This window comes from Colletotrichum fructicola, assembly GCF_000319635.2.
Source record: "Colletotrichum fructicola Nara gc5 chromosome Unknown KSG_Nara_v1_contig09, whole genome shotgun sequence".
Taxonomy (NCBI): Eukaryota; Fungi; Ascomycota; class Sordariomycetes; order Glomerellales; family Glomerellaceae; genus Colletotrichum; species Colletotrichum fructicola.
The window spans coordinates 631,215-650,022 of NW_027094059.1; the positions used below are offsets into that span (position 1 = coordinate 631,215).

An 18,808-nucleotide genomic window follows, 5' to 3' on the forward strand; every position below is an offset into this window, starting at 1 on the left:
GGGGCCTTTCTTCGTGAGATGAGGGTCCATCAGTTGTCGGGGGGAGACTGCCCTCATTTGGAGGGGGGCCTTCTTCATTCCTTAAAGGGTCATCCTTAGGAAGGGAGCCAACCTCATGCAATGAATTCCGGTGCTCCTCTTCATTGAATAGCCATACCGAGGGGAGCATTCGGTAGTGCCCAACAGTCAGACCGTGCGGTACCCCATTAACCATGACAACACCGCCAACAGTTACTCTCCATCCTCTGCCTCTCGGGTATAATTCTTCTGGGATGTAGAGTATCGAGCCAAGAATGCTGTCGTCTTCTACCGACTCTGAATAAGACATGTTCTCGTCTTCTCCTGAGTCCGAATCAAGGATCATGTCATCATCTCCCGATTCTGAATCGCGGTTTGACTCAAGAGTGTCTTGGTCTGCGGTGAATTGGAGTAATTCAAAGACTGGCTTCCCAAAACCTCCGTGGCGCAGTTTGGGAGACCGCTTCCACAGCTTATCTTCAAGACAATCCAGCAGAACAGAACTTCGACATTGGATCACGAGCTTGATTCTGCGGCGCCCTAGGACATCTTCCACGACCCTCAGCTCAAGAAGGTAGCCGACGTAATCTTTCTCATCGAATTCTGGGCTTTGCATTATCACAGCGATATCTTTCTCCAGCTGCGGTCGAATTTTCTTTAGCTTTCTTTTTGACCTGTCGGGGACTAAGGGGGGATCTGTGGCCTCGAGAATGTCAAAATCCGATCTGAAATACTCAATGACTTCAGCAGCGGCTAGTCGACCTCTCCGTAATATCAAATGTTGGGGAAGATGGCGTCGTGACATTTTGATATTGATCACAATGCAAAACCGTCACTAAACAGAGGAAAGATGTGTGGGGGCGTAGACTATTCTGTTGAAATCAGCAAAGACGCCCAAAGACGTCCAGGTGAGCAAGATCGGCTTACGAGAAGGGGACCTACGAAACTAAGTATCTCGTTCATCTTCGAATTGGGGGAAAAGGCTGACCGTGGCATCGAACTTTTCGACCTGCGGAATGACCCGAGCCTGGCATTCCGGTTAGTAGGTGTGGTTTCACAAACAACGCAGCTGACATGTCATCCTGGTCCATCTGGCCAGTCGCCAGCCGGTCGTCGTGGCTGACATGCATCACGCATATGTTAGGTGCGCTGTATTTCAATAAATGCACCCTAAGCTGCATAATTATTGATTGATACTGCTTGGAGACATCGAACCATGTTTCTCAGCTGGATACGAAGCAATAACTATCCTTCCGCAAAAAGCTGAGGGGTAGCCTAGCTTCTTCAAAAGCCACGAAATAGAATCCAAGAGCCCCTTCGCTAGAAAGGCCATTTACTTTGATACATGGAACATCTACATAAAGTGAGCAGAAGCCCTCGGTTCTCAGCCTCGCTTGGTCATGGCAATTGATCTATAAGGTGACTATTAACATTTGGAAATGAACACCGTCTAAGCCCTAATTGACTGAATTTAAGCGCTGCAGATCTTTCCGCTACGGATACCGCCCACAATAAGATTGTACTTGACTGGTTCAATGTGACCCAAAGTACCGAGGAAGAGAATGAGCGCAAGACGTATTTTGACTTCATCGGATGGCAACTTGAGGACGAAGCCAGAACCAAGGATAGCCAGGCTCTTCTAAATTGCCTCGAGTTGGCATCGGAAGCTGTCACTCTGGCTCAGGAGGAGATAGACGACGCGGGAAATAAGAGGCTCAGAACGAGGGCTGAAGTCATAACGGCAATGGGGGCCGGGAAGCCTCCAGGAACGATATCGGCAAGTATTGCACAACTCGCAGCCCGTTTGGCCTTCCGCATAAACGCGGCGAGCGAATACCAAACTGCGGAAGAATCACCTAATTGGCCCGATAACAAGACGTTGTGCGAATATGCCGCAATCGTCTTCAACGCAGGGAAACTGTCCCTGCCCTCATCATCCTCTGTTGTTCCGGAGCCCGATGCCTCTGAGGTCGCGGGTATTCAGTCGCGTCTGACACATAGACTGACTGCGGTCAACATTAAGAAATACACTAGGATCAACATCAAGGAAACCCAATTCTTACCCAATCACCTCAAGTTGTATGAGACGTATGAATACACAACGCTCTATGTCTTCCGAGACATGAGATGGCTTTTGGACGCCGTGAAGATGGAGTACGTATAGATTGCTGCTTGCTAGAGCGATCACACTAAGTAGGCGAGCTAGGAATTTTCCTGTCCCCAAAGAGGTCATTCAAGAAACCATCGACACGCTCAACTATTTGTACCCGTGGGACAGGGCAACTATGAAGCTGCTCAAGCGAGAAGGTGTAAATATGCACGACTTCCAAGATCCCATTCCGGATCGGCCGCGTTTCCGAGACTTCAAGTACTATAAGCCACGCATGGTAGACGTTGCCTACGAATTCTTGAATCCACCTAAGAGTTGGACGACTATCTGGAAGGATAGAAGAAACTCCATGCAATTCTGGACCTTTTGGCTTGGGTTGTTGATTTTCTTCTTCACCCTTGGGTTCGGCGTTGCTGCTACAGTCCTAGCTGTCTTGCAGCTAGATGTAGCACGACACCCACCTGAGACTGAATAAGGCGTTTATTGGTACTTGTCAAATTGTCTTTCATTGAGTTGAGTCTACAAGCTGAGTTACCAAGCGGGTTGCCTTACCTAGGTTGGGATGGCATGGGAATTTTGATCAGCGGTAGGAAATAGTAATCGACTCGAAACTTCCACCCACCCGCGACTCAGACAAAACCCAAATAGATTACATCCTCAATCCGCATCTCCACCGCAAGTTGTTCTTCTCACTCAACCAAGCAAGGCAGAATGTCTCCCTTTCGACGGTAAAAGCATTGCAGAACCCAATTCCGAGTAAAACGGAAACTCTCGGATTCCTTCCAGCAAAGTATGATTCACAGCCAACTCATTGCAACTTAGAGGACGTGTGTCGCATTTGAGCATCACCCACACGCCCCCGGCGGGCTGCTCCGTTCACCCACGAGTCAGGCAGCCTTACGGGGCTCAATCCGAGTTCATCGCATGATGTCCGGCACCCAGGCAGTCGGTAAAACAGGCACATTAACCGCCGGACTTCGCGGGGTGCCAATTCACCGCCAGTATCCCCGTAGAAAGCTGTTGGGTTTCTGCTCGTGTTCATATAAGTTGTGTTCTTGGCCCGCTAGAGGAAAGGCTTGAGTTGACACCTTCCCATTTCCCCATCCAGCTATCTGATTTCCACCCTCATTCAAAGATACCCCATCATGCGTTTGTCCACACTCCTCTCCGGCGGTCTGTTCGCCGTCTGGTAAGCGGACTCTCCCCAGTTTATTTCATTACCGTACCGTCGACATGAAAGCTGACTCTCTCCGAAAAGCGCCCTTGCCGAGACTTCGGGCTACTGCTGCACCAGCAATGACAAGCAGCAAGTCGTCCCGCACAACGACCAGACGCAGGACTGCTGTCGGGGACGTTTCGACGGCGTAAGTTGACATGAACCCTGACTAATCCGTTCCCTATTAAGCAACCCCATGATGAGATATTCTAACTCTTGGCAGACGGAATGCTGGATTCCCGACAACGGACTCGACGCGCTTACGAGCTGTTGCAAGGGCAAGGGAAGCGCCATGTGCGCCTTTTAATTATTTGATGCAAAAGAGATCTTATGTGTATCTAGATATTACCCAAAAGTACAGCGGGGATTTATCTGGTGTCTCAATGAAAGCACTTAAACCATCATCATCTGACAAACGCCCCCTTTTTCAAATCAAGCGATGCATAAGCTCTTCCCGTACCTCAAGCTACCTCAAATCAGAAAACAAAACCAAGACTTCAATATGACTCCCCGACGCCCGTTCATTTCTCACATACTTTCAAAGCCTCAAATAAGTACGCAGCCCTAGCTTCCAAGATATAGAGCCAGGTTGAATATCATATCTCGCCCAAAACTCATTGGTTAAAAGACATATACCCAGGCCGCTCCAACTCCCCCGCATCCAAATCTTGCCTACACGCCTCGCAGAACGGCAGAAAGCCCTCGAGGCGGTCGACGCGGCCGACGGGGCAGTACGGCCGCGTGCACATCAGCCCGTCGGCGCCGCGGACGGGCAGGAGCACGCGCTGCGCGCACTTGTGCACGACTGAGTAAGCGCCCATCACGGCGCGGCAGAAGTGGCATTTGTTGGTTACCTTGAGGGTGCGGCACATCTTTTCTATCTTTCCGGTTGTGTCCGGTTCAGTCTGGTTCAGTGGGTACGTGGTGGTGAAGGACGAGTTGGCGGGGGAGGTGGTTGGTTGGTGATGCTTTGGATTGGAGGTTGTGTCTGAGATTATTAGTATAGTGAGAAGAGGCATTCTTAAATAGGCTTGCTGAGGTGGTCGAGATGGGGAATTGGGACGGGAACAGTCTTTGCGTTGGTTGACAATGTTGTTGTTTCGGGAGTTGGAGATTGTCGTGGGACAAACCGATGAAAGACCGTCTTTGAGAGTGATGCGAAAGAAACTCTGTCTTGTTCGCCATTGACAACGACTTGTTCTTTTTCTCTTCAAAAAAGTCCCTGTGCTGGCTGTCCTTTACTTCTCTCACATGGCGGGATCTTCCTGGAGGGCTCACCCAAGGGATGTTGACGCTGACGGTGACTTCTGGTCTTCCATTTCATCGCGAGTCGACCCCCTGATCGAGGAAGACACAAACACCACCATAGCACGCCACACTGTCTACAGTCTTCATGTCTCTATGTCTCTGCTCATGCACGTTGCCTTTTAGCCTCTCCACCCTCCTATGCATCCCAAACAGCCCATCCCCAAACTCCAAACACCCCGTTTCCCACGACCCTAAAGCCGTCCCGTCCCAGGCGGCATCCGGATCCCCAAGCTAGCCATCCCCTTCGCGCCCGTCCCGACCTTCTTCACCTCGTCAACCCGCGCCCTCTGCAGACTGAACCCCGGCGTGACCCATCCGCCGCAGCTGCACCTGAAGCCCCTCCAGCTATATCTCCCCACCGCCGCGCCGCATTTGCCGTTGGGACAACACAGCCGGCCCTCGAGGGCTCCCTTCTCGAGCTCCTCCCGCATCCAGCTCAACGGCTCGACGAACAAGTGTCCGCACTCTCCCTGCGCCTGGCCCTGCGGCTCATGCTCGAGCACGAAGCGCGGCGTGGCCAGCGTCCGCCGGCACTTCTTGCACCGCAGCTCCTTCCCCTCCCCCTCCCCGTCCTCCTTCACCTCCTCGTCCTCGAACCGCAACCTCGACGGCGCCTGTCCCGCCGCGACGCTCTCGTCAATCTCCCGCTGGAACGCCCACCGCTGGTAGATCGGGTGCCCCTCCACGTCCGCGGGGCATCCCATCGCCCACCACATCTCCAGCTGCGCAATGAACCCGGGGTTCGGCTCCGCGATTTCCCGCGTGTTGCGCACCCACTTCACCGCCGCCTCGACGGCCTCCTTGGCGCGTTGCTTCACCCCCGCGGCGGTCTTCTCGTCCATCTTGGACAAGGACGCCTTCTGCGCCGCCTCGGTCGACGCCTTGGACCGGCCGAAGCGGCCCGGGTGTTTCCATAGGAGGTACGCCACGACGACCGAGACGGACCGCGACTTGCCCATGGCGCAGTGGACGTACACGGCCGGCGGCTTGCTCTCGTCCGTCTCCAGCTTCAGCTCGTCGAACTCCTTCGCAGGGGGCGGGGCGTCATCGTTGGCAGGCGTGATGACGTCTGCATCCTCGGCCAAGTCCTGCTTCACAGCCGCCTTGAGCTTCTTCTTCTTCTCCTCGAAGCTGTCCTCATCTTCGGCCTCCTTCTTGCCCTCAGCGGCCGCCGACCCAGGATGCAGCCCCTCCTCGATGAAGCGCACCGCCACAGGCAGATGCACCAGCAGATCCGAGTCCTCGACGTCGTCCACGTCAATGACCATATGCTTGTAGCTCTTGCCGTAGTTCTCCCACGTGTCCGTCTCGCTCTTCAGCCCCGCGGGGTCGAAGCGCACGACGGAGAGAATGTGCGTGATGTTGCGCTCCTTGAGCGCCGACGGGCGGCGGAGGGCCCAGATGCTGGACGTTGCGTCGTTAGGATGGCGGGGTTATGGAGGGGCAGGCAGGTTGAAACTCACCCGCCGACGTAGAGCTCGTCGTTCCCATCCACACGGTTCAGCGCCATCTCAACGCAGCTTTTTCTGATGAGCTGGTGTAGCGCCGCAGCCTGCTCCCGTCCGTCGAGATTTTCAAATGGAATTTCCCCGTCGCTGGTGCCTTGTGTCTGCCGCGTCGTCTCACTCTCCTCCGCGTTTGCGCCAAGGCCCATGAACACACACACGCACTTTTTCTCGTCCAAGGCGGGGCTACGTCCGTCTCTGTCCCTCCTGCTGACCGGAAGGTACCTTCCGAAGTGTGATGAGCCGCTTGGAAAGAAGCAAGGAATTGGTCGGTGGAAATCGTAAAAGCAATTCCGTGTTGCTCGGTGTAAAAGGTGCTGCGATATGAGAATGACGCAGTTGACGCAGCGCTTGGGAGAAGGTGAGTAAGGGTTGCGCCGAAAAGAGTCAACGTCTCCACTTTTCGTGTATCCGTACCTTAGTGTACACAGGTATTCGTACTGCAGTCAGCGATGGCAGCAGGTGCGTGCTGCTGCTCTTCTCCTTCACCACCATCAATTCGCTTGCGGCAGGCACCCGCGGTAAAGGTTCGGATGACCTCGTGGCACCAGGCACCCTCCCCTCCCCTCACTTCGTGACTTCTCACCCACCTAGCACAGCATACGGCGTACCTAGGTAAGTACCCCCGAGTTGCCCCTCACCAAGACATTTTCTCACAGCAACCCGAACCCCACTACAACGTGACCCTTAGTGTTCCAAAAGAAGAAGCCGATCGTTTTTCTCCCTCCCGCTTTCTCGCTGCACCGCCCCCTCCCCCCTTCGCCACACTAGTGAATCGCCACATACATACGCGAGTGGCTTGTAGGGCTGAAGTCATGTGACGTTTGGCGGCCTCTTTCGTCCATCACGATGGCCATGATGGTGTTGTGATCCGTACGGATATCCTGGCCTGGGAACGTGTCCGACGCTGACAAGATGGCTGTTGTGCCGAGGAAAGCGCCACTACATCACTGTGAAGGATGCATTTAGCGAGATACTCATCCGCAGGATTGCCCTCGGCCCTTGTCGTCGGGCAGATCATCATCGACACAGAACCAGACTTCAGTCACCAGCGGCACCCAGAATATGTTTTGAATCTTCTTGTTGTCTTATACTATTCTTATTCGCTACTGACCAACTTGTTTTTCCCGGAGCCCGTACAAAATACAACGCGGACTTGCCGCTCTTTCTAGTGCCATCATGTCATCATGTCGCTCCCCTGCTCTGGCCCAACAATGCCTGGTATTTCCTCCAACAAATATGAAAACATGTGCAACTAGACAACTTCCATCAGTATATACCCGGTGCCTGAAAGCCCCCTGCTGCAATCACCAGTACTCCAAAAGCTCCGAAGTGGCAGGCCTCCACCTGTGGACACCGAGCCACATGCTTGAATCGACTACTTTTGATTTTTTGATTTGCTCCAGCTGTCAGCGAGCCGTCTCGTCCACAGCCAAGAGCGGGTATTTTCCAATCCTTCAACTCTGGATAAGCAAAACGAAACGAGATATGTGATGTGGCCATCATCAGTGCAATCCAAATCCCTGGTTGCCGCCGCCAAATTATCGCTTTGCGCTGGGAAACGATTCCTCGTCGGGTATCCAAGTCGCAAATGCCGCCCCTCTCACTCGTCCTTTGCCGCAAATAATGCCCTCCACCGCATCCCTGCGGAATGACTCGTGCTCGCGGGGCTTGCTATAAGCTCGACAACCTCCTTACTCGACACCCATCGCCTCATTCCAGCATGTCGGGTCTTTCAGTCACTTGTCGAGATTGCTCTGGTTGATCGTCTACCTGGGGGTGGGATCCTCATCCAGCATGCAGGCGTTCTCCAACATGTTGGTCCACTTTCCGCTGGTTCCAGCGTGGCTGTGCTTGAGGTGCTGTCGGAAATGGTCTGCGCGGAAGAACTTCTTGCTGGCGTTGCACTCCCGGAACTTGTGAACCTCTTGCAGGTGGCGGATACGCTCCTCCCAATCCTGGTCCGTAGCATGACGGGGTGCCGTCGCACCAGGTCCCCGGCCGTTGCGCGGGAATTCTTCTCCACAGTAGCCGCAAGTGTCAGCTTCTCCAGGTCGGTTGGTGCTGTCGTGGAAAGCGCGGTCGTAACTGTGCAGAGCCGAGCAGCTCCAGCTGTGTCTGCGTACGTGGAGACTGTTCTGGTGGCGTTCCGCTTCATTCTTGTTCTTGAATCGGTTGCCGCAGAATGAGCACTCGTACTGCTTCTCTGCCTCGTGTGCGCTACGTCTGTTAGTGAATTGTCTCGTGCGTGTTGGAAAACCCAAACTTACTGTAGCTCTTCGGCCGTCTCGAACTTCTTTGGCTTCTTGGGACAGCAGTCGCACATGAAGAAGCCCGAGATCTTGGCGCTACCAGGCTTGCCAACCTCGGCGAGCTTGCGCGGGGAAGCGAGTGGCCTGTTTTCGCTGATGGTTCGCTGGTGTGGCGCACGGGACAACGAGCCACGAGGTGAGGGGTTCAGCGACATGGACGCACTGTAAGGCGAGCTGCAGCTAGGGTCCGTGCCGTTTGGTGAAATACCGCCAGGTGAGATACCTCCGGGAGATACACGTCCATACGAAGACGCACCCATGCTGGCGATGCTGCCAGTGAGCAGTGACAGGTTGGAGCTGTAGGAACCGGCACGCCCGCTGGAGGACACCGAGGATACAGACCCCTGCGGGATGACGCTCAACCGGGGCGTGGGGGAGCCTCTCGAGTTACCATCGCGGCGACGCATCAAATCGCCCTGGGTCGTGAAGCCAATCGGGACGCTATCGTCGGGGTCGGCCGATGCGCGGCGCTTGACTCCTGCACCGTCATAGTGCGCTCGCAATGGGTCCTCGATGCGTAGTCTCTTCATTGAGTTGGTCTCCTCCATCTCCATATCCTCCACCTCGTAACTGTGCGAAGATGCATCGTCGCTGTTATTCCTTCTTGACCTGGTGGGCGGCGAGTACTCTTGGCCCAAGTGGAAAGGCTGGCTCCTCGGTGAGGGTGTAACGGCAGAATGAGGAGGAGTGTTGGTGTAGCTGTCGGGCGAATCCAGCACGTTCGTCTTGAGGTGGTACGGCAGGGTCGCGGAGGGCAGGGAAAGCGGAGATCTCAGGTCACCGGACAATCTTCTAGAGAAGGGGTCTGTGGAAGAAGCGCTAGAGGCACTCAACAGAGACACGCTCGGTCTGTTATCGAAGGTCTTTAAAGGGTCGAGCTTCTTCTTCATGTCGGTGAAGGCATCAGCACCGGACTGGAACTGGAACTTGTTGTGGTGCAGTCCGAAACCAGCACTAATGCTTGGCAATGAGCATTCTGATCTGCAAAACATTGGCTCGTTAGCACATTGGATTCAAGACTGACAACAAACATTGGCTGCTAAGGCTGTAAAGGCCGACTTACCTAGACGAGGCCGAGCCCATGCTGGCATAACCCTCATCTCGTTCGTGCCTGTAGCCTGCTCTCTTGTAGTGAGGCCTGTCATCGAAGCTGCTCAAGCTATCGTAGCCACCGTGTTCCCTAGGGCTGTAGGATGACGGGTCGCGGTGGTATTGTCTGGGCTCCTGTTGAGGATGCATAGGACTTTCAAAAGGCATTCGTGGAGGAGGTAACGGGGGCGGCGCGTTGATTCCTCTGTCTGAACCAGGAATGGATACGGCAACAGAAGATGAGTACATGCTGAAAGGGTCCGATCGGTCGGAGGATCTGGGGTTCGAATCTATAAGGATGCTGGGAAGGCCAGCAGGCTCCCTGTATCGTGATGGCGCCTCCATGGTGTCGGCTAATATCTGTGCAATGACAGCTGAGGCTTTGTGACAATCACAGCTGAAGCGGAGGCCACTAAGGTTTATAGTGACGGCAGCACGGGCGTCATGGGTGATGCGCCAGGGGGAATATAATTGAGATCGCGACGGGATACGAGATGTGTCCGAGGCCAAGGAGGATGCGGTGCAGGCCGTGGGTGGCGATGAGGGTCGGGTTCGCCGTTGGTTGGGGCCGGGGGCCAATGCCAATCCAATGCAGGTCGAGAGAAAAAAAAAAAAAAGAGCCTGTCTCTGTGTTGTTGTTGGTGGACTGTCTCCCTCGCAGCGAGCGGACGGAGTGGGCGAGTTGGAGAAGAAAAGACAAGACAGCGGGAACGGGAAACAGGCAAGCCGACCGGTACTGGAATGGGAATTCGAAAACGAAGTCGACGAAAGAGGTCGAAGTTGTACACGGGACAGGGCGAGTCTGGCGATCTATTCGCAGACAGGACAGGTAGAAACAGCAGAGGACCGGACGGCGTCGAGGAATGCGAAGTGCAAATGTCGTCGGAGGAAGAGGAGTGGCCGGTGCTGGGGTGGGCAGAGTTCGGGTCGATGTCGTGGGGAGCGGACAGCTGAAATAAGAGGCGATGTGTGACGACGCCGCTGAACCCCGGGGGGCTTTAAGGCAAAAAAGAGAGGCGACAGGTCGACAAGGTATGGGCGGGTACTGCTTCTGCAATCCTTGTCGAGAGCACCCTACCTTAGACCTTAGCAGTGGGTTGTATTCTGGGTAAGGTACTTGAGCCAGGTACCACCCAGGATGTGCGAGGGCAGGGCAAGGTAAGGTACTTGCTCCCAGGTCCAGGACCAGGTCGGGTACGGCTAGGGGAGGAGGGTAAGGGTAAGGTCGGCAGGTACCTAAGGTAGCCTGGGTAGGCAGTCCAGTCAGTGGTGTCAAGGGTGACAGGTGAAGGAACAAGAGAAGCGTACGGTGGGCGTGGAAAGGGCTGGCGTGGTAGGGCAGGTGGAGATGGAAGAGTGAGGAGAAGGAGAAGAAGAAGAAGCCCTGCTGATGCTGGTGCTGGTGCTGGTGCTGGCGTCGGCAGCGGCAAGCAGAGCGCCCAGTGAGCGGTAAGGGTCAGAGGGGGGCGTGCACTACACTTCTCTCTCGGCTGTCTTTCTCTCTCTCTCTCTTTCTGTCTCTCTCCCGTCTCTCTCACTGAAAAGGTGTGTGCCGTAGGCAGGTACCCTTTGCTGTCGTTCGGTCGAGGAGGAGAAGGAGGAGGGGGGCCAGCCAGGGCAGAGAAGAACACAGGGGACAAAGTACCGCTTTTCCTTCCCCTTCCTTTCCTCAAGGAGACAGGTTGATAGATGGCCAGGTCGGATCAGTGCAAGGCCCAAGTCAGGTCAAGACAAGGACAAGACAAGACAGGAGGGCTGAGAGCCTGTCTACGCCGTAACAGTATGTAGATGAAGGAGTGCCCGGTAGAGGCAGAGGCAGAGATGGATCGCTGGGTAGGCAGGAGAAACCTGGGAATGAGGAGACGCAAAAGACAAGACACGCCCACACGCACACCACACTCACGTACAGCCAGCGGGAGAGGGGATAGGCCAGCACGGATAGGATAGGAGAGGAGAGGAGAGGAGTGAGTGGATGGGGGGGGGAGGGACAAGTTACAACGGGTAAGGTAGGGTAGCGGGAACGGTGTCGGCGGGCAGCCCTAAGAGGAATAGGATGCGGAAGGACTGACTAGTAGCACGCCAGGGAGCCCGACGGTTGGCGTGTGGCTGTTTCTTATGGCTGTCTAGTGGGATGCAAGCACAGAGCAGCGATGCAGCCCTGTCTGTCAATTTTGGGTCGGGGGGTCGGGGTCGGGTTCGGGGGTGCGCGTGGTGCGTCGTGGTCGACGCCGGGGTTCTCTATCCAGACAGGATTTGGGATTTTGGGACGGACGGACGACTTGGGACAGGATCCAGTGTCGATATCGTCGCGGCTGACGAGGATGAGGACGGGGGACGGCGTCGAGGAGTCAGGATGAGGGACGGAACAGAGACGGGGGGACGGGGGACGGGGATGAGGGACGGAGACGGGCTGGCGGGGGGTTGGCTCGGATCGAGAGTTCGAGAGTTTGAGAGAAGGGGGGGTTGTGTGTTGATATTATTATTGTTATGCTGATGACCCTGCAATGTGATGAAGCCCACGCGGATCGGTGCTGGTGTTGCGGTGCTTCTGTGTTGCTGCTTTTGCCGCTGGCAATGTTGCTTTTTTGCTTTGCGGGCGGCAGGGCACACAAGCAAGCGTACAGGAGCAGCTCAGGCAGACGCCGCAGCAGTTAGAGGCAGGTGTGAGTGAACGGTGATGAGTGTGCGCGCGCGTGAACGAAGTGTGTTGTGTGTGGCAGTGACAGCGAGGACGTGTATGTGTGAGTGGACGAAGCGATATGCGAGCGTGGATCTGAGAGTGTGCCTGTCTAATGTAGGCAGACAACCTAGTTCTGTGTGTCTGTCTGCAGTTTGGAGGTCCAAGGCAGGCAGGAAAGGAAAGGAAAGGAAAGGGTTCAAAGGTGTTGACAGCCCGGCGTCGATATTGCAGTGAAGCAGAGAGAAGGTATCCAATGTATTCGCAGGCGTATCGGGGAGGCGCCGAGTACTTGTGCTTTCCTGAGCAAGCAACCAACAAACTTGTCGTATGTAGGAAGCGGCGGCCCAGGCAGACGAGGAGAGATTGAGAGTAGTCGAGCTTAGTTCAGCTGATCGGCCGTCTGTTGCTTCCATGCGCGTTCCTTTCCTTCCACGAGAACGAAAAAAGGGACCTTTGGGGGTTGGTCCTGCGGCACGGATGAGGAGAAGCTGCGCGAGGCAGGCGCAATGGGACGGATACCGTGCAAGGTACTTTTTGACCGAGGCAGGCAGAAGGCGTCTGAGAACTTTTCGTGATGTTGTTCGTTGCTGCCTTTTGCAAGTGCTTCCTTCCTTTTTGCTTTGCTTTGCTTTGCTGCGCTGCGATGACGAAACAAGATGGAGGAAGCCGCCACAAACACCGCACTCACACGGTCAAGAACGGTGAGATGGAAGCAAGAGCTACGGATACCTGGCCTAGCTAAGTCACCTACGGTATCCGTACCTTAGGCAGATCACGTACAGATGGAGATGGGGCCCCACGGCCCAGGACAAGGCAAGGCAGAAGAGAATTATCTTCTTCACCGCATCATCAACCTGCAGCCGCTACAACCACGGCAAATCGACGTTACCGCTGCTTGCTTGCCCGTCTGTCTATCTACTTAGTAAGCCCGTCGGGCACATGATGCATCATCTTGGTGAGGTCCCCGCTCTCTGGTATTCATGGCTGAAAAGCCATTCATTGTCAACGACGAGCAGCAGAATGCATGTGTACGAATACCTGGACCTGGGATGGCACCGAGAGACAGTAGTGTCTTTCGGGCAGGGCAGAATGGAAAGCACTTTCCTCGAGGCACCTTACCTTGCGGCAGGTAGCTCCAGGGGGCCCTATCGGGCTTAGCGCGCCATGCAGAGACCGGGTGGGAGAGGGGAGAGAAGGAAAGAGCAGGGGCTGACAGGCAGGGAAGGAAGGACATGGCCCACGGAAAGCACTCAGAAGACAGGACAAGACTGGGCTGGGCAGTCGCATGGTGGGTCAGGCAGCCAATGGAGTGGACCTTATTTTCGGTACACAGGTTGGGCGTTTCCCTCTTCCACGTCCTCTCCTTCACAGTAACTTCCTTCACTCAGAGGTGAGCAGCAAACCGATGGATGCAGCTTCGACGATACCTTAGATAGATAGATACCTGCCGCTTCCTTGCCGTCTCGGTGCTTTCTTTCTCAGTTGGGACGCAATGAACGAGACCTTGACTCTATCGTCCTGCTGATGTCTGGGTCCCCTCTGGTTATTCTCTCTCTGACCCGACTCAGAAATACTGCCTAATTAGAGTAATCTGAGTAAATGCTGCTGCTGCTGTGTTGCGACGACAGACACCCTGGCTGATCTTACTCATTCATCGATCCCTCTGCGCGCATGTCTCTGTGTCTCGCCCTCTCACTCTTCCTTTCTCCTTCGCTCCTGTCACCGCAGAGAGAGCAGTGGTTTTAACCTACATGCTCGGTAAGGCAAGGAGAGAAACGCAGAAGACGACTGGAAGCACACAACTCCACACTCACCCATTCGTAGCGTGGGAGGGGGGTGCGTGGGCGTGGGAAAAGGGGTGTGGGTTACCAGCGCACACTCTCTCTGCTGAACCAAGCACTGGGGTGGACAAAGTAGGTTCACGCCCCATTCCAATGAACGCGGCCATGGGAAGGGGTGAAGGACGTTGAGAGGGTGGGGTGTTTTCTAGCCCTGCTGGCCCTGCTGGCCCTGGCTGTCTCTCGCACGGGAAGAACAGAGCGACGCTGGAGGGGTGGGTACCCGATATCGACATGCCATTGGACAGTCGTTGGCAGAAGGTGCAGGAGCACCAAGGACCAGTACTTGCCCTGAAGTAGCACTTTCTCTGAGTACAGGTCACTTGCGAGGGCATCCGTATGTACAGAGAAGGTGTTCCTTCCTTTCCTTCCTGCTTCCCCAAGTTGCACCTGCCTTACAATGTGCCTACCTCGATTACACTACCTAACTGCTACCAGTCGAACCTGCCTTCGCCGTAAAGCGGGCTGATGAGGCACCTCGCACAGAGCAGGCAGGTGGCAGCCAAGCAGGGCAGGCAAGGCCAGGCAGAGCAGAGCAGGGCAAAGGGCAAGACATCCAATGGTGAAAAATGCCAGCCGGACACAGATACGTACCTGCCTACCTACCAAGTGCCTCAGCATCGTGCTGGGTTTTTGGCAAGCAAGCAAGCAAGCAGCAGCTTTCGCCATGCCAAATCAAATCCTCCACGATATCCAAGGCGTACGACGGACCGCGGAACCACATTTACTCTACACATGCAGTTCAACAAGTCCATGTCGACGACACTTTGACTGTCTTTCGCCTGATCTCTTGCCCTGTCTCTCTCGCGATTCCTTTGTCAGCTAGGCTGAAGTCTTGTCAACATGATCCTCTTTTCGGCCCCCCTCCTCTCCCCACATCTTCTAAGCTCCTCGCAAGGCAAACACCAAGAGTCATCATCGTCATCAACGCCATCAGCATCACTCATCACCCATGTCCATGACCATGGCCTTGCCAACGGAAATCACGATGGCACCTTACCGACATTCTCTGCCTCGCGCTCTTCGCGCTGGGGCAACTCGGGCACTCTCCACGGAGGAGGCATGGAGATGGAGCTGGAGCTGGAGCCATCTCCAAGTCGAGGTACAAGCGGTACAAGAGTACCCGTACCTCGGAACGCGCCGACAACTCCCTGGGCCCCAGGTACCTGAGACTTGTCAACGCCAGACCTCCGACCTCCACACCTTTCACTGCATTTTCCCAGCCGTCCGCTCGGCCATATGGTGGAGTCTTGGCATCAATCCTGACCACCAATTGTTACAGTCGGCTTCGTCGTCGTCGTCGTCGTCAACCGTCAACGTCGTTTTCGCTCTCGATTCAAGGTGTCCCGTACCAGGGCAGTTTTTTGCCTCGCAAATTACAGTAACCTGCTTTAGTGGGGTCGATGCCACGCACGTCAACCTAGTCCCGTTTCTACGATGAGGACCAGACTCACCGTCCGAAAGGGCTATGCCGGGCGTCGAAGGCAGAAACATAACATACACCGTGACGGCCTGGACGATTCCGTCAACCCAGCCAGACTTTGCTTGGATTCCGCCCTCAACGACACAGACTATTCAGAATGGCACGTTGCCCGGCATGGACCTTTTGGACAACAGCACTACTGACTGTCTGATGCCCGGTGCCTGGACCCAGCGGGGCCGGCATGGACACGAGGATAGGTGCCTGCTTCCATGCCTTAGCGGTTGTTGCTTCGGAGCATCTGAATCTGCGGTCATGCAAGCCTCCGTACGCAGTAGAGGCTCACGGAGCCGCCAGGGCCACGGCAGTCTCCGTCCAAATGCTGCATGTTTGAGATGTTCCGAAGCAACATGCATCCGAACTGCTGAGCCGACCGATGCCAATGAGACACACTCGACGACTAGCACCATTCAACATCGAGCCTGGACCATCTGCGGCTCCTCTGTATCGGAGTCTGGAACCATCGCCCAGTCCTAGTCAGTATTCTATGTTGCCAAGGGGCTGCCATCTGGATACGACATCTCCAATATCTCGCTCCCACTTTGGCGCAGAACCGTCTCGGAACGTACACGGACGGGATCAGCCTGCCAGTCCGCCCGTCTTCACGGGGCTGTGCATGCCGGCACTTCGTCTCTTCAACCAATCAGCCATCGTAAACCTCTCGGGGATTACGCCGTCAGAACGTCTATCCCTGGGGCCCACCGTTTGCATATCTGCTGTCAGTCAGGTCTGCCCGCCGCCCGACCATGCACTCCCCCTTTCGGCCTCGACGTGCAAGAAGCACACTTGTGAGGTATCTCCTACCCACACGATGCTGCCGCTTACCAGCACCACCACCACAGTCAGAGAGGGACGGGACGGCGGAGCCTAAACTACAACGTTTGTGTGCGCACCAGCACACGTCCCCTTTTCATCATCATCCACCTCTTTCCGCGGCTCCGGTCTGGAGTCTGCCACTAAAGAAGCCCGAGATATCGCTCAACCGCGCATTATGCCTCTTTGCATATCAATCTCCGGCTGGCCATTGGGACTTAGCACCAAACCTATGACGCCCCTTACGGACTGTATTCCCAATGGAGCAAGTTTCCGTCCCACTAAACAAGGACAAGATATTCGACGGACCATCAGCCTCGGTCCGTACGCGTTTCTACCATCAACTCGACTTCATCGCCGCGCAGCTTATTATTTGACAACAATTTGGAAGCTCGCGAAATCCCCCGTCTGATCTAGCTTGAACTGCCCGAACTCCCTTTGTCAAGGCAACCCCAGCTCATGCCCGACGCACCAATCCCCAATCAGGCCGCTATCCGCTTGCCGCATAGCTGGGCACAGAACTCCTGGGCTTGATGAGACGCCAGTTGCCCTTGCCGACAATGTTGAAGCACCTAGGGCATCAGTCTCCTCGGGCCAACTTCCAACTTTTGACCAAGCGCCCACGACTCTGAAGTCTTCACGGGAACAGGTGCCCGTATTGGAACGACTATTCACCATGTCTCCAAGCGCCGCAGATGCCATTTCGTCATTTAGGGCTGACACCGTAATATCCTGCCATTCTGGCGGTACCTTTTGTGGCTTCTCACCCCAGTCGACTTCTAGCCAGCCTTCTTGAATTTCTTCCTACTTTCGCCTTACAGAGACGGAGGCCCTAGCTCGCTTACCGGCCTACCTAACTCACCCAGAAACTTGCATCCTACGGATACGCATACTTCATTTTACTCTGTCCCTCATGAGCAACCCGGCTTAGCTCTTTTTTGGTCAAACGCGCCATCAACCAACCAGTTCGAACTGTCCCAGAAAGGTGACAGATTGTTAGACAAGACATTGTCGCACATGACTTGGTATGGAACAGCTGGGCCCAGTATCTTTTGGTCGGGACATCGGCGCCTGTAAGACACAGACATACTTATGCTTGGTCATGCTGCAGCATGAACTTTGAGCGAGGTTTACAGCGTGCATCGTCGTTCCTTTTCGGTGCATTGAACCACCCAGCAACACCAAACGGCCACGAGCAATCCAGGCCTTGATTGCGGCACAGCTTGCTCGTCCCAACTTTCACATGAAGATCCAGCCACGCCGAAGTCATCCCTTCCATCGGTGGAGCAACTGCCAGAGCTGGCCAGCAAGGAAATGCCAAATCTTGCTGTCATTTTTGTCGTCGGAAGTCCATCAACCACAATCCAGTGCGTTTCTTTCCAGAACACGACGGCATGCACCACACACTTGTCAATCTGCACTGTCCACAGAGCTTGGTCTCAGCCAATACCGTGATCAAACCATCCAATTACACTTTGGAGATTCTCTGCTGTTGTTGCCAAGGGGCCCCTAAACATCTGTGCTCAGTCAGCCACAGACACCTCTGTTCAGCTATGCACGCTACGGAGCTCATTCCGACAGCGGCTTGTCTTGCCTTCACACGTCAGAGACGACGACTCACAGCCACAGCCACGAGTCGTTGACGTGGAACAGTGCTTGCCTGGTAGGCACGACAAAACCCGTCCAATCGAAGGGCAAGCTATCATGGTTTTTGGGGTTGCGAACTCCCACACCAGGCCCGTCTTTGTTATGTTCACTTGCTACCGTCTGTTTTGAAATAGTCGCCTCCTGCAGCGGCACAGGACACCAAAACAGCGCCGGAAGGTGGAGGGCAGCGGTGTTCATGGACTCCGATGAGGTATGTCCTGCATGCAAGTCTTCCAGTCTCAAGCGCCGCGCCCTGTTCCTACCATCGAATGTCAAAGTCAACATTCCTTGTCTCACGACTAATCACCTTACTGGTGGACAATCATCGTCGCGCGAGTCATCCTAAGACTCATATCGAATTGAAGAAGGAAACATTTTGAGCGATTTCATGTGGCGAGGCCACAGCCAGCGACCTTCATCTCTGACCACATCCGCGGAGACTGGGAAACCAGAAGCCAGTCGACAGGATTGTGCTGGACGGATTCTGAGGCGGCGTCGCACTAGGACGATTCGAGGCGGTAGTCCAAGCCTACCCCTCTCAGCCCTACACCGTTTAGGCCTCTGATTAGCTTCCTGCCACCAACTTGGCGTCAACATTCATGCAGGGATGTTCCCTCAGGGCTCTGGGCGGAGACAGGGCGAAGATCTCACCGGTGCGAACCACTCGTGCACATTGCGCGCAATCGAAACATTCTCCCTCATGCGGGGAACCGACGGACAACGGACTCATTGACACGATAACGAGACCTTCGCTCGAGATTGCAATCCTATCATGCCAGCAACCATCACCAT

At 55.0% G+C, this 18,808-nt stretch overlaps 4 protein-coding genes across 4 annotated transcripts; 2 read left to right on the forward strand and 2 right to left on the reverse strand.

Moving 5' to 3' along the window:
- Positions 1-1,142: 1,142 nt before the first annotated feature.
- Positions 1,143-2,603, forward strand: CGGC5_v014455 (uncharacterized protein; the record flags this gene model as incomplete). Its single annotated transcript, XM_032029281.2, has 3 exons — positions 1,143-1,162; positions 1,495-2,172; positions 2,225-2,603. 3 exons carry the CDS (start codon positions 1,143-1,145, stop codon positions 2,601-2,603), a joined length of 1,077 nt encoding a protein of 358 aa, XP_031890836.2.
- A 670-nt stretch (positions 2,604-3,273) lies between these two features.
- Positions 3,274-3,651, forward strand: CGGC5_v014456 (uncharacterized protein; the record flags this gene model as incomplete). The annotated part of the gene is made up of 3 exons (XM_032029282.1): positions 3,274-3,317; positions 3,387-3,492; positions 3,568-3,651. 3 exons carry the CDS (start codon positions 3,274-3,276, stop codon positions 3,649-3,651), a joined length of 234 nt encoding a protein of 77 aa, XP_031890701.1.
- Positions 3,652-4,843: 1,192 nt separating this feature from the next.
- Positions 4,844-6,652, reverse strand: yvh1 (Tyrosine-protein phosphatase yvh1; the record flags this gene model as incomplete). Its single annotated transcript, XM_032029286.2, has 3 exons — positions 4,844-6,056; positions 6,116-6,507; positions 6,575-6,652. The coding sequence occupies 3 exons, from the start codon at positions 6,650-6,652 to the stop codon at positions 4,844-4,846; spliced, it is 1,683 nt and encodes a 560-aa protein (XP_031890746.2).
- Positions 6,653-7,926: 1,274 nt separating this feature from the next.
- On the reverse strand, positions 7,927-9,903 carry CGGC5_v014458 (uncharacterized protein; the record flags this gene model as incomplete). Its single annotated transcript, XM_032029287.1, has 3 exons — positions 7,927-8,377; positions 8,428-9,450; positions 9,533-9,903. 3 exons carry the CDS (start codon positions 9,901-9,903, stop codon positions 7,927-7,929), a joined length of 1,845 nt encoding a protein of 614 aa, XP_031890745.1.
- Between the last annotated feature and the right edge of the window lie 8,905 nt (positions 9,904-18,808).